We start from the raw sequence: 12,383 nt of genomic DNA, 5'->3' as shown, positions 1-12,383 counted from the left end.
CCTCAAAATTTTCCGTTCCCTCGGGGAGGGCTAAAATAGGGGCGCTACAAAGCTTGGTTTTCAACAGTTGAAAAGCGGATTCTTGCGCGTCACCCCAGTTGTACTTAGTGCCTTTTGTGAGTCAAAGCAGTGAGGGGTTGAGCAATCTTTGAAAATCCCTCGATGAAACGCTGGTAGTAGCCGGCCAGTCCTAGGAATTGCCGCACCTCAGTCGGAGTCTTAGTTGCTTCCCAGTTTTTGATGGCCTCTACCTTACCGGGATCGACATGGATACCACTCTCGTTGATCACATGTCCTAAAAAGTGAACCTCGCGAAGCCAAAATTCACATTTCGAGAGTTTAGCATACAGTTGTTCCTTCTTCAGTAGTTCCAGAATTATCCTTAAGTGCTCTTCGTGGTCAGTCTCGTTCTTGGAATAGACGAGAATATCATCGATGAAAACAATCACGAACTTGTCGAGGTACGCCTTGCATACTCGATTCATGAGATCCATAAATACGGCTGGTGCGTTGGTTAGGCCAAAAGGCATAACTGAAAACTCGTAGTGACCATACCGTGTTCTGAAAGCCGTTTTTGAAATATCTTCTTCGCGCACTCTCAGCTGGTGGTAACCGGATCGTAGATCGATCTTCGAGTAGTAACTCGATCCCTGAAGCTGGTCAAACAAATCATCAATTCGGGGTAAAGGATAACGGTTCTTGACCGTCACCTTGTTCAATTCCCGGTAGTCGATACACATTCGGAAAGTCCCGTCTTTCTTTCGGACAAACAAGACAGGGGCTCCCCATGGCGATGAGCTAGGTCGGATAAAACCTTTATCCAACAAATCTTGCAACTGGGTGGACAACTCCTGAAGTTCCGCCGGTGCGAGTCGATACGGGGCTCGTGCTATGGGTGCTGCACCGGGTGTCAACTCGATCTGAAATTCGACTTGACGAATAGGAGGGAGTCCAGGTAAATCCTCCGGGAAAACTTCCGGGAAGTCTCGCACAACCGGTATGTCTTCAATTCGTTTCTCCTCCGCGGGTTTCTCAACAATCTGCGCCAAAATTGCCGGATGACCCTTTCGTAAATACTTCTGTGCCTTCATAAGGGTAATGACGCTGGTGGTCATGCCGCTTCTCTCGCCTCGGACCGAAATGATCTCGCCAGAAGGGGTGGTAATATGGACTATCTTATCATGGCATATAATCTCCGCTCGGTTCTCGGATAACCAGTCCATGCCGACAACGACATCGAAACTACTAAGCGTAAAAGGAATAAGGTCGATGTCAAAGACATGACCTGACAGTTTCAACTTACATCCCGCAAGTATATGAGTTGTTACTACAGTTTTACCGTTAGCTAATTCAACAGGAAACTTAGCGTCTAACGGGGTTGGAGTAAGGTTTAAAAGTTGGCTAAAGGCCTTTGACACAAAACTCCTATCAGCTCCAGTGTCAAACAAAACAGAAGCAAAACAATCGTTTACAGGGAACTTACCAGACACCACATGCGGATCTCTGCGGGCTTGACCTGATCCAATCACAAACGCTCTTCCTTTGCCATTTCCTCCACCGTTACTGCCACTTCCATTACCCCTATTATTGTCATTCTGTTTCAGCTTGGGGCAATCTTTCCGGAAATGACCTTCCTGTCCACATTCAAAACATCCCTTAGTCGTCATCGGTGGCTTAGGAGCACCCTTCGCCGCAAGGTCAACTCTACATTCCTTCGCTTGGTGACCTATCTTTCCGCATCTTTGACACTTCACACTGACCAACATGATGATAGTTGCACCTATTGCACTTTGGATATCTCCCAGCATATCCGCTCGAACCCTGCCCGCTACCGTTGTTATTGTTGTTGTGACTTTGATTGTTAAAGCTCCGAGTGAATTCGGGCTTACGGTAGTGTTGTTGCGGTGGGAGGTTCGAGGATGAGGATCTGGTGTTGTCAAACTTCCTCTTTCCGCAGCTCGGGTTGCTGTTGCTGTTGTTGTCATTACTCGGGTTGTCACGGGCCTTAGTGGTTGAACCCCTAGGTGGTAACGCACCTTGGGCCACTGCTTGATCCGTCAGTTTGTGAGCTAACCGGATCGCTTGTTGTATCGTGGCTGGTCTGGAAGACGTCACCATGCCCTGAATCTGCGGTGCTAACCCATCAATGTACATTTCAATCCTCTTACTCGGCGGATCTACCATCCGTGGACACATCACCGTTAACTCGTGAGAACGGGTAGTGTAGGCTTCGATTTCCGAACCCACCATCTTCAATGACCAAAATTCCGACTCCAACTTTGAAATCTCCTCCCTCGGACAATACTCTTCTCGCATCAAGTCTTTGAACTCCTCTCAGTTCATAGCGTTAGCTAGTTCCAATCCAAGAATTTGCACATTTGCACATCGTCTGAGGACACCTCTGAGTGTGCCTCCTCCTCAGCCGGTTCTTCTTCAGGCTCCTCCTCGGGATCTTCCTCGGGGTCCTCCTCAGGTTCCTCTTCAGGATCTTCTTCAGGATCTGCCTCAGGCTCGGCCTTAGGCTCTGCCTCGGGTTCGGCTGCGTTCTGAGCAAGTTGCATTTGTAGGTCATCGCAACGCTCGAGTGCTATCTCGGTTCGGGTCCTTGCTTCTTGGAGTTGCTCTTGCAAGTCTATCATCTCGGCTTGCGTCTTCATCATAACCTTCGTTTGTTGCTCACTAGTCTCTTGCATTTCTTTCATTGCCGCTGCCATGCGGGCAATCTCCTCCTGAGTCTTGGTTCCGTCTTTAAACAGTCTGGAAACATTTTCTCTCGTGTAGCGCATGTAACCCACATCACGCTCCCAACAAGAAACGACAGCTGCGAGAACTCGCTCCACAGGTTCGGTTATGGGTGGTAGGGTGTTGGGATAAGCAGGGTGGTTCGGGTGAGGTAACGGGGGAACTTGTTCGCGATAGACTATACGTCTGATCATGTTAGGGTACCAATCCCAGCTAACGTCGTTTTAGTAAATGCCTCCGGATAGGCGGTACCTCTTTGGTGCGGGTGTTTCGAGTTCCGGGACTACTCGGGGTGGCAATGCGGTAGGTAATTGCGGTTCCTTCCCGTGAGCATGAGTCATCAGATCGGACGATGATGAGGATGGCGTCGACATCTCTACAGGTATGCCGTGTATGCGCGCGTATGAGTGAAGGAGGTAAAGAGATAAGACAACAAAGACTACACAAACCTATGCAGTGCGTATCATTATAACTAATGGGTCGTCGCGGTTATAGTCTAGTATGCATGCAGTTTCTAGTTCGCTATAACCAATGGCTCTGATACCAATCTGTCACACCCTCAAAATCCACTAACGGAGTTTTACCGTCAGAGGGTGTGAACTGGCAGGATCGGAATCATTAGTTATAATCAAACCAAAGAAAAACGTTTAAATGAAAGTAAGTGCGGAAGCGTAAAACCTTAATTCAAAAGTTGCGTCACGCAGGACGACTTAAAACCAAATGTAACTGTTAAAATTAAGTTTGCAGAATAAAAGTGTTTTCATTAATGCATGCTCCTAAACCGCGCGCCCGCCTCGGCTACCTGAGAATAACATACTAAAAGTGTCAACACAAGGTTGGTGAGTTCACAAGTTAAATAAGATAAATCGTTTAGCGTTTTGCGTAACCTCGTTACGGCGTTTCAGTGTTGCGTAACCCCGTTACGACGTTTGAGTGTGTAACCACGTTACAGCGTTTGAGTGTGTAACCACGTTACAGCGTTTGAGTGTGTAACCACGTTACAGCGTTTGAGTGTGTAACCACGTTACAGCGTTTGAGTGTTTTGCATTACCAGATAGTGTTATGTCAAATTATATATCGATAGGTAGCTAATCTATACAACAAGTATCGCTAAGTGGTTCGCGACCGAAGCTGACTGTTTATCAAGTGCCCGTCACCAGGTCCTCCAGACCATGGTAAGTGTTAGCCAAAATTTACACCCACTCAACCTCCAGTTGAGCTTAGCGTCGGGTGGGGTTTGTCAAACCCAGTAGTACTACCCAAAAGTGACTCGCTATTCCAAATATTAACCGGTCCGATGTGTGGGACTTCAAATGTTACGTATGCCGCTTAGCCTTTACAAGTGATATATAATTTATAACAAAATCTTTCATATGCGTTTATCTCAGAAAATATGTTTATCGGAGTATGTTATCTCCCCCAAGTGAAAAACGTTTGAAAACAGTTCAAAGAGCGGGGTAAGTGAAACTCACTGTTTGCGAAGAATATCCGATCTAGATCACCGAGTGATGCGCGTCGTAGAAAACTCTCTAGCGTTCTAAAATAACAAAGAGATTTTCTAAGTATCGGAATGTTTAACGAGTCTCTAGACTCGGCACATAATACCTATACACGTAACATGTTTCGTGTTTCGTTTGTGAATCGTGTGTGACTTAAACAAGTAAAATTGTGATACGATACATGAGTGAGCAATTACTTTCGTGTCACGTATTAATAACATACTTATTAGCAATTATTCCCGTAAGGGCATTTTGGTCAACAAACAAAGACTAACTAACCATTATTCCCCATAAGGGCAATTTGATCAATTCATGGCAATTAACTAGTAACTATTCCCCGCAAGGGTATTTTGGTCAAAATACAACAATTATATAAAAACTATCATATTTCATGCATTCCTATACAACTCAGCAGCTAGTTTCGTTATAACAGAATTTCTACTTGAAAGATTGCACTAGTTCACCGATTATAACGTCTCAATTAATTCACCAAAAATTACCACAAAAGCATACATATCTTAGGTTTCCAGAACATGTTTTATCTTATTTTTATTCCATATAGATTGCTCATAATGATCAAAACACTACAGTAAACTCATATCAGTCAGATTCATGCACAACAGAATGTTATTTGAAATTCCCGTTAAACGAAAAATCCAATAAATGCAAGACCACTTGGGTTTGGTTCCTAACTCAGTGAGTCAACTTCCAGAAGTGGAACCAACCCAATTGGCCTCGTGGTTCATGAGATATAACATTTACAACATAACCTAACAGCAGGTCTAACAGCTCAGCTTTGCATCACGTTTTTGTAAAATCATAAAAGTATACTTCCACTTATCCAAAAATTACGAATTTATACTTCATAGAAACTAGACTCAACCTAGTTTACTGCAGTACCCACAATCTCAATCAATTTTCACGTTTACACTTCTTTACAGTCAGTTAAACATTGTATATACGTTCTGTCCAGAATCTGTTCACATCAAAACTCATCATAATAACAATCTATGAACTATCATGCATCCATATAACCCTGTAGACACTATCACTACTGTCCATGCATATCAATCACACCATACATACAAGATTAGGGTTTGTGTTTTAATTCAAATCAAGAACAACAATCAATCATGTAACAATATCAATCTAGTTATCAATCATCATCAAATCAATTCAAGAATCACATGAATACCATAACCCTAGAAATCGGCCATTAAGGCTTATAATTCACCCAATAAAACTAACAATTAAACATAGAGAATGCATAGAATAGTTGTTTATACCTTCCTAGCACCTTAATCTTCAATCAAACTTGAAAGATCTTGAGTGTGTGTGTATGTATATGGATCGATCTCAAGGAACAAGGGAAGTTAGGGTTTGGACCGATTTTTCTAGAGGAATGGGAATGGAAGTTAGGGTTTAGGTTTATCATGTATTTATAGACTAAGATGTTACACTTTGGCCCCTCAACTCCTAAGTATTACTTTTTCTAGAACATTCTATCATAACTTGCACATTAAGTTAACATTAAGTATTACTTTTTCTAGAACATTCTATCATAACTTGCACATTAAATTAACATGACAATAATATTATCACATAACACATAATCCTATCACATAATTAGTGTTTTAGTGTTTTTCGTTTATTCATCAATCGTTTGCGTTTCGGTGCAAATCCCGAAAGACTACTACACATGTAGTAAGTGTTAAGCGTCATTTAAACCCTAGTTTAAATGTAATGAGGTTTGCGTTTAGATTCAATAATCTAAAGTTTGAATTGACGGAGTTGCGTTAACGGAGTTAACCTGAAATTGACGATTGTCACATGTAAGTGTTGGGAGTTCGATCAGGCGTGACCGAATCTCCTGAAAAGCTGCTTCCGCTTCTGGTGTCCAGCGGAAGTGCGTTTTCTTCAAGCAGTTTCTCAATGTTGACACGAAAGGAAACGACTTATCTGCATGGTTTGCCAAGAAGCGATTAAGTGCGACTAGTCGTCCATTCAGTGTCTGAGCCTGTTTGATGGTGGTAGGTGATTCCATTTTAACAATGGCTTCGACCTTTTCAGGGTTCGCTCTAAAGCCATCTTTAGTAACAATGACTCCCAAGAACTTCCCTTCTTCCATCCCAAATGAACACTTGCTCGGGTTGAGCTTCATGTTTATCTTTCGGAGCGTGTTGAAAGTTTCTTCAATGTCTTTCAACATCACCTCTGGCTCGAGGCTTTTGATGACCAAATCATCCATATAGACTTCCAAGTTTCTCCCGATTTGGGCATGAAACTCTTTGTCCATTAGTCGTTGGTACGTGGACCCTGCATTCTTAAGTCCGAATGGCATCATTTTATAACAAAATGTACCATCGGGCGTCCGAAATGCGGTTTTGTCCTGGTCATCAATGGCCATGTGGATTTGGTGGTACCCCTTATACGCATCCAAGAAGCATTTAAGGCGAAATGGTGCCAACGAATCCACTTTGAGATCAATTTCTGGTAACGGATAACAATCTTTGGGGCATGCTTTGTTCAAATCTTTGAAATCTATGCACATGCGCCATTGTTTGTCATTCTTCGGTACCATTACGGGATTTGCAACCCATGTTTGATATCTACTAACGCGTACGATGCCTGCGTCAAGGAGTTCCTTGACTTGGGTTCTACACGCGTTAGTTTGTTCAGGCCCCATTACTCTGCGCTTTTGTACGACTGGCGTAACAGCTGGATCGCACTTGAGCTTATGCTCCGCCTTACTTCGGGGTACACCAGTCATGTCAGCTGGTGCCCACGCAAAGATGTCAGCGTTTTTCTGCAGTAAGCGTTTGAGTAAGGTGCGGGTGGGATCAACGATTGTTGGTCCAATGGTAACGGCCTGGTCGGGGTATTTGCCATTGAAGGCCCATTTTTCTGGTTCAGTGATGGTTGGTTTAGCCTTTTTCGGTTTGGGTTTAGATGAAACAGATGCAATGCATACCTGGGGAATGCCAGAGATCATTGCTACACCCTCAGCTGTTGGCCATCCCATCATGCCATGGACTGAAGATACCACGGCGTTGAATCTTGCCATCCCGTCTCTTCCGAATAGGATGTCGTACGTATGATGTGGCTTTTTCATCACGACAAAATCCACGTCTTCTGTGCGTGAATGATTCCCATCAGTAAGAGTAACGGGGAAAGATAGGATACCCAGGGGTGTTTCTGTACTTCCGTCAAACCCTTCCATTGAAGCGTAGACCGTTTCCAAGCGTTCTTTGTCTTCATCATCCAGCTTATCAAAGAACTGTCTGTACATCACTGTCGACGAAGCGCCGTTGTCAGCAAGAGTGCGTGAAGTGATGTAGTGCCCCAGCTGGCTTCTGATGACGATGGGGCCTTCTTTGCTGGGGCCTCCTGGCACTCGCGGGAAGCGCACCTCAGCTTCCTTCCACGCGCATGGTTCTGCCACCCGTCTTTTTCTTCCTCTGACCTTGCCATGAACCATGTTGATGCTGATATCGACGGGCTTTCGTCCGTTACCTCTGTACCGGTTGTCATTCCTTCCTCCCTTCCTGATCGATGCCACAAGATGTGCAAGCCTTCCATCCTTGACAAATGTCTCAATAATATCCTTCAAGGATGTGCACTCTTCAGTACCATGACTCTTTGTCCCGTGGAAATCACAGGATTTGCTTTGATCCGCATTAGGTTTCTGCCGGATCAATGGGGCTTTAGGCCATGGCAATTTTTCCGTGGCAAATATCTCCGTGACGCTCTTCGTGAGTGGCGTCCACCGGTGTTTTCGGTTTGAAGGGTGTGTGTTGTCCCTTCCGCCAACAAGAGGGCGAGAGCTGGATGAGGTGTCAAAGTTTACCCTTGACTGCCAAATACCTAGCCTCCTCTTTTTGTTCTGCCGGGCGATCCGGACATTGTTCTCTCTGGTCCTCTGCGTGTAGAGGTGTGTACTCTGGGGAAGATCCCTTCCCAGTTGCTTTTCCGTCTCGGCAAAGCGCTTTGCCGCCGTCATGATGGCATCCCAAGTTGATGGCATGCCATCCTTACCCGTCAATGTGCGGATAAGTTCTGGGTATTCGGCGCCTTGGATGAAGGCGGCGCGAACCAGATCTTCACTTATGTTGCCGAGACTAAGCTTTTTGGAGTTGAAGCGAGTGATGAAGTCTAGTAGAGATTCATCCTCCTCTCTCACGCAGTTAAGGATCGTCCACTGCTCTTCAGTGTACTTCCTCTGTTGGCTGAAATGCTGGCTGAACTTGTTCTGAAAGTCCGCCCAGTCATATATGTGGTGGATCGGTAAACGATCGAACCATGCCCTGGCCGCTCCGACCAGAGTCATCTGGAACATGTAGCACCACGTGGGTTCCGTCCAGTTGCTGACGGTAGCCCCCGCAATGAACCTGTTCAAATGGTCGTCTGGGTCGGATAGACCATCATAAGTGCCAATGTTGGACATTTGTTTGGCACTTCTCGGGGCGATTGCTTCCGCAATGTCCCTTGCGAACTTTGACTTCCCTGCATTTGTAGCAGTTGGTCTAAAGGTTTTGGAAAAGTCACGCGGGTTTCTCTCCACGATTGGTTTAAAGGCTTCCCCAAAATTCCTTTTTGGTTGGACGTCCGTTTCCTTACGCTTCCCTTTCGCCTTATGGCGAGGGTTCGCGTCGGTGTCGGACTCCAACTCGTCGTCTGAGTACTCGCAGTCACTGCTCATATTGAGGTGTTGGCGAGTACTGGCGAATTCGTCAGCCTGTTGAACTGAACGCAAGCGTTCGTCCAATTCGGCTTGGAATTCTCTTTGCCGTGCTTCGGCCCACGCCTTCACTTGATCTAGTGTTTGGCGAGGAACCTTCGTTCGTTTTTCCAGTTGGGTATCGGAGAACCCCAATGGAATATTTACTCCACTTGCCCCGGCTTGGGTAGTCGGGGTAGTGTTCGTAAGGATTGTATAACCGCCGGTGTTCCCCCCAGTTGCTGGGGTTGTTACCGGGGTTTCTTGGTCGGTTACTGGCCTTTGAACCGGAGTAACGTTAACCATTTCTTCAGAAATTGTGAAAAAACTAAAATAGTTCTAGCTTTTATGCACGGATGGCGCCAATGAAGAAACACTAACCGGACCCCAGACAGATTATAGATAATCTGGGGGTTAAGTAATGTTTCCCACGGATGAGGTCTAGCTGAGAAGGCTGTTCTTCAGGAGACCTGCAAAACAAACACCGTAAGCTCGTCACTGAGAAGGGGGGGGTTCCTCCTTGTGACCACCCTCCGGCGTGAGAATCAGACTAGGTTGCTCTGAATATAAGTGTATATTAAGAGATTGCTAGATAACTGGATAGCAGATGATCTTACCATTCCGAGATGTTGGAGTATTTATAGCCGAAGGTAGGTTTCCAAGCAGGTACAGCCGGCTGAATAGTATTCCTGTTCTACCAACAGTGGACTATGCACAGGCCATACTGGTTGGTGGGTAGGTTACGGCCAACAGTGACAAAGTCGGCTGCACTATTCCACCAACTGTAGATTATGCACGTCCCACCTACTGTGGATTGTACGCAGGCCATGCTGGTTGGTGAAAAGGTTACGGCCAATAGTAACACTATTCCACCAACTGTAGGCTGCGCATGTCCCACAGTAAGGGTTGGTGAGTAGGCAGCGGCTAATAGTGACAAACAGTACTAGAGGGTGCTCCTCCTCGCACTGTTGTCGGTGAGCTGTCACCCTGTGATTGGCTCATGGGTTGTTCTGGTCAGATCGTCTGTCCTATCCATACCTTGGTAGGTATAGTACAAAAGATCTTTCAGAATCATACAGACTGGCTCATTTAGGCGGGATTGTTCCTGCCTTGCTCATTCCTTCATGTGACTACTGAAGTATCTATTGTCTTGTGCGTGTAGCCCTGCTGTCTGCGGGTAGCCTTCCCTGATGGCTTGTATCCGCAACTGCGGGAACAGGCGGGGTACTTCACCATTGGGAGGCTTTCCCTGCGTGTACAGCTTGCGTACTGCGCGTAAGGTTCTATGAGCATGGTGGGTCCTGCGGGAGCAGATGGTCTTTGCGCCGACGTCTCTGTTCGAGGTGAGTCTTGCGGGACCAACTGGGCTCTGCTGGGACCTACCTCTTCAGTATTTGATGCATGCAAGCTTGTTTTTCAGCAATAATAAAGGATTTTTGAAGCTTGTCCACCTGTGAAATTGGTTTTGAAAAGAAACAATGTTTTAGAAAAGGTTTAAATTAAAATGGTGACTTGACACATCGCCACATCATCATAAGTTTGGTGTCACGTCTCCGTTTAACATTCTATACAAGATGAAATTATGTTACAATGTTACATTATGGTGCAACTAATCATTTTAGATTTTTTTTGTTATTGGCTTACAAACTTTATGATAATATGTGCAGGCTGTGATGGCTAGTGATTTTGATATTGCTCAGTTTCGGTTTCTTGAGAGGCTTCTGGTTGTACATGGTCACTGGTGTTACAAAAGAATTGCTCAAATGGTAAAGATATAAACAAACTGGGACTTATATTTGTTAATGTGTATATATATATATATTTATATTGATTATTGACAATGATTCTTTGACACAGATGTGCTATTTCTTCTACAAAAACATTGCCTTTGGGCTTACATTGTTCTATTTCGAGGCATTTACGGGCTTCTCGGGCCACTCTGTCTATGATGACTGGTATATGCTTTTATTCAATGTTCTTCTTACATCATTGCCTGTGATCGCACTTGGTGTTTTTGAACAAGATGTTTCTTCTGAGATTTGCTTACAGGTTAGCTTTTAGTTCCAATTCAAATGTTTTCATGTAAAATTTTTAACCAGTTTATGTAAAAAAAAGGGTTAAAAATAGCTAAAAAGAAGCATGTTGAAACGGGCCAAAACGTTTTCTAAAAGTATCTTAATGTAATCATTTGACTCGTTCGGACCCGTTTCATTAATAGATAACCTTTTCTATATTCTCTATTTAAAGAAATGATTCTAGTTTCCATATTCATCCCCATTATAATTAAAATAAAACACTCATCTGTCATGATCATATTAAAGGGTTGTAATATTAGCCTTTTTCTGTCCATTTTTAAAATAAAATTATAAATAAACAAGTATAAATGTAATTACAAAAAGTACATTATTTTTTATAACAATCTATTTTTTTATTAAATTATTTAAAAGTTTGTAAGCGTTTTTGTCCGACTTTCAAGTTTCAACACATTTGGTCCATTACTTAACTTTTTGCCTTTTTTCGCTATTTTGCTTGTTATCATACAAAAATCCGAAATTAACCCTTTATTATCATAAAAAATCGCTATTTTTCTAGTCATTACTGTTTTTTATATATATTTATATACATACACGCATGCATACATATATATATATATATATATATATATATATATATATATATATTTGTGCTTCTTTGAAACGATTGCAGTTTCCCGCACTATACCAGCAAGGGCCGAAAAACCTATTTTTCGATTGGTACCGGATACTCGGGTGGATGGGAAACGGGCTCTATTGTTCCCTAATCGTCTTTTTCCTCAACATAATAATATTCTATTACCAAGCTTTTCGGGCAGGCGGGCAGACAGCCGACATGACCGCGCTGGGGACCGCCATGTTCACATGCGTCATCTACGCAGTAAATTGCCAAATCGCTCTCACTATGAGTCACTTCACTTGGATACAACACATTTTAATCGGTTTCAGTATCATCGCATGGTACGCGTTTCTAATATTATATGGTATGCTGCCTCCGGAATATTCCGGAAACGCACATGGAATCTTTTTAGAAGCACTCGCTCCTGCTCCGTTATTTTGGCTGACCACCATACTAGTGACGGTTGCATGTAATCTCCCGTATATGGCTCATATTTCGTTTCAGAGATCGTTTAGTCCGATGGATCATCATGTTATTCAAGAAATTAAGTATTATAAAAAAGACGTTGAAGACCAGCATATGTGGACCCGTGAAAGGTCCAAAGCTAGACAAGAAACGAAGATCGGGTTTTCTGCACGAGTTGACGCTAAGATTAGACATTTTAGACAAATGTTGCAGAAGAAATCGTCGGCTTTGAGTCCTCGTGTTGCTTTGGCTGCGACAAGAACATAGTAGTTTTTATTTTTGGTTTTTTATAGAAGTTCTGAATCATG

General features: G+C 43.8%; 1 protein-coding gene across 1 annotated transcript in view; it reads left to right on the top strand.

Moving 5' to 3' along the window:
- LOC143542426 (putative phospholipid-transporting ATPase 4) overlaps positions 1–12,383 on the top strand; it is a 31,646-nt gene extending 19,263 nt beyond the window's left edge. The window contains exons 9-11 of the mRNA XM_077035013.1: positions 10,626–10,724; positions 10,816–11,007; positions 11,665–12,383. Of these exons, the coding sequence (XP_076891128.1) occupies positions 10,626–10,724; positions 10,816–11,007; positions 11,665–12,342 (969 nt within the window). The 3' untranslated portion in view covers positions 12,343–12,383. The remainder of the gene's footprint in view (positions 1–10,625; positions 10,725–10,815; positions 11,008–11,664) is intronic.

This window comes from Bidens hawaiensis, unplaced genomic scaffold (assembly GCF_021521415.1).
Source record: "Bidens hawaiensis isolate Kalapana, Puna unplaced genomic scaffold, B.hawaiensis_p1.1 tig00012838_1, whole genome shotgun sequence".
NCBI classification, from domain to species: Eukaryota; Viridiplantae; Streptophyta; class Magnoliopsida; order Asterales; family Asteraceae; genus Bidens; species Bidens hawaiensis.
This window is presented reverse-complemented; position numbering and strand designations above follow the sequence as displayed.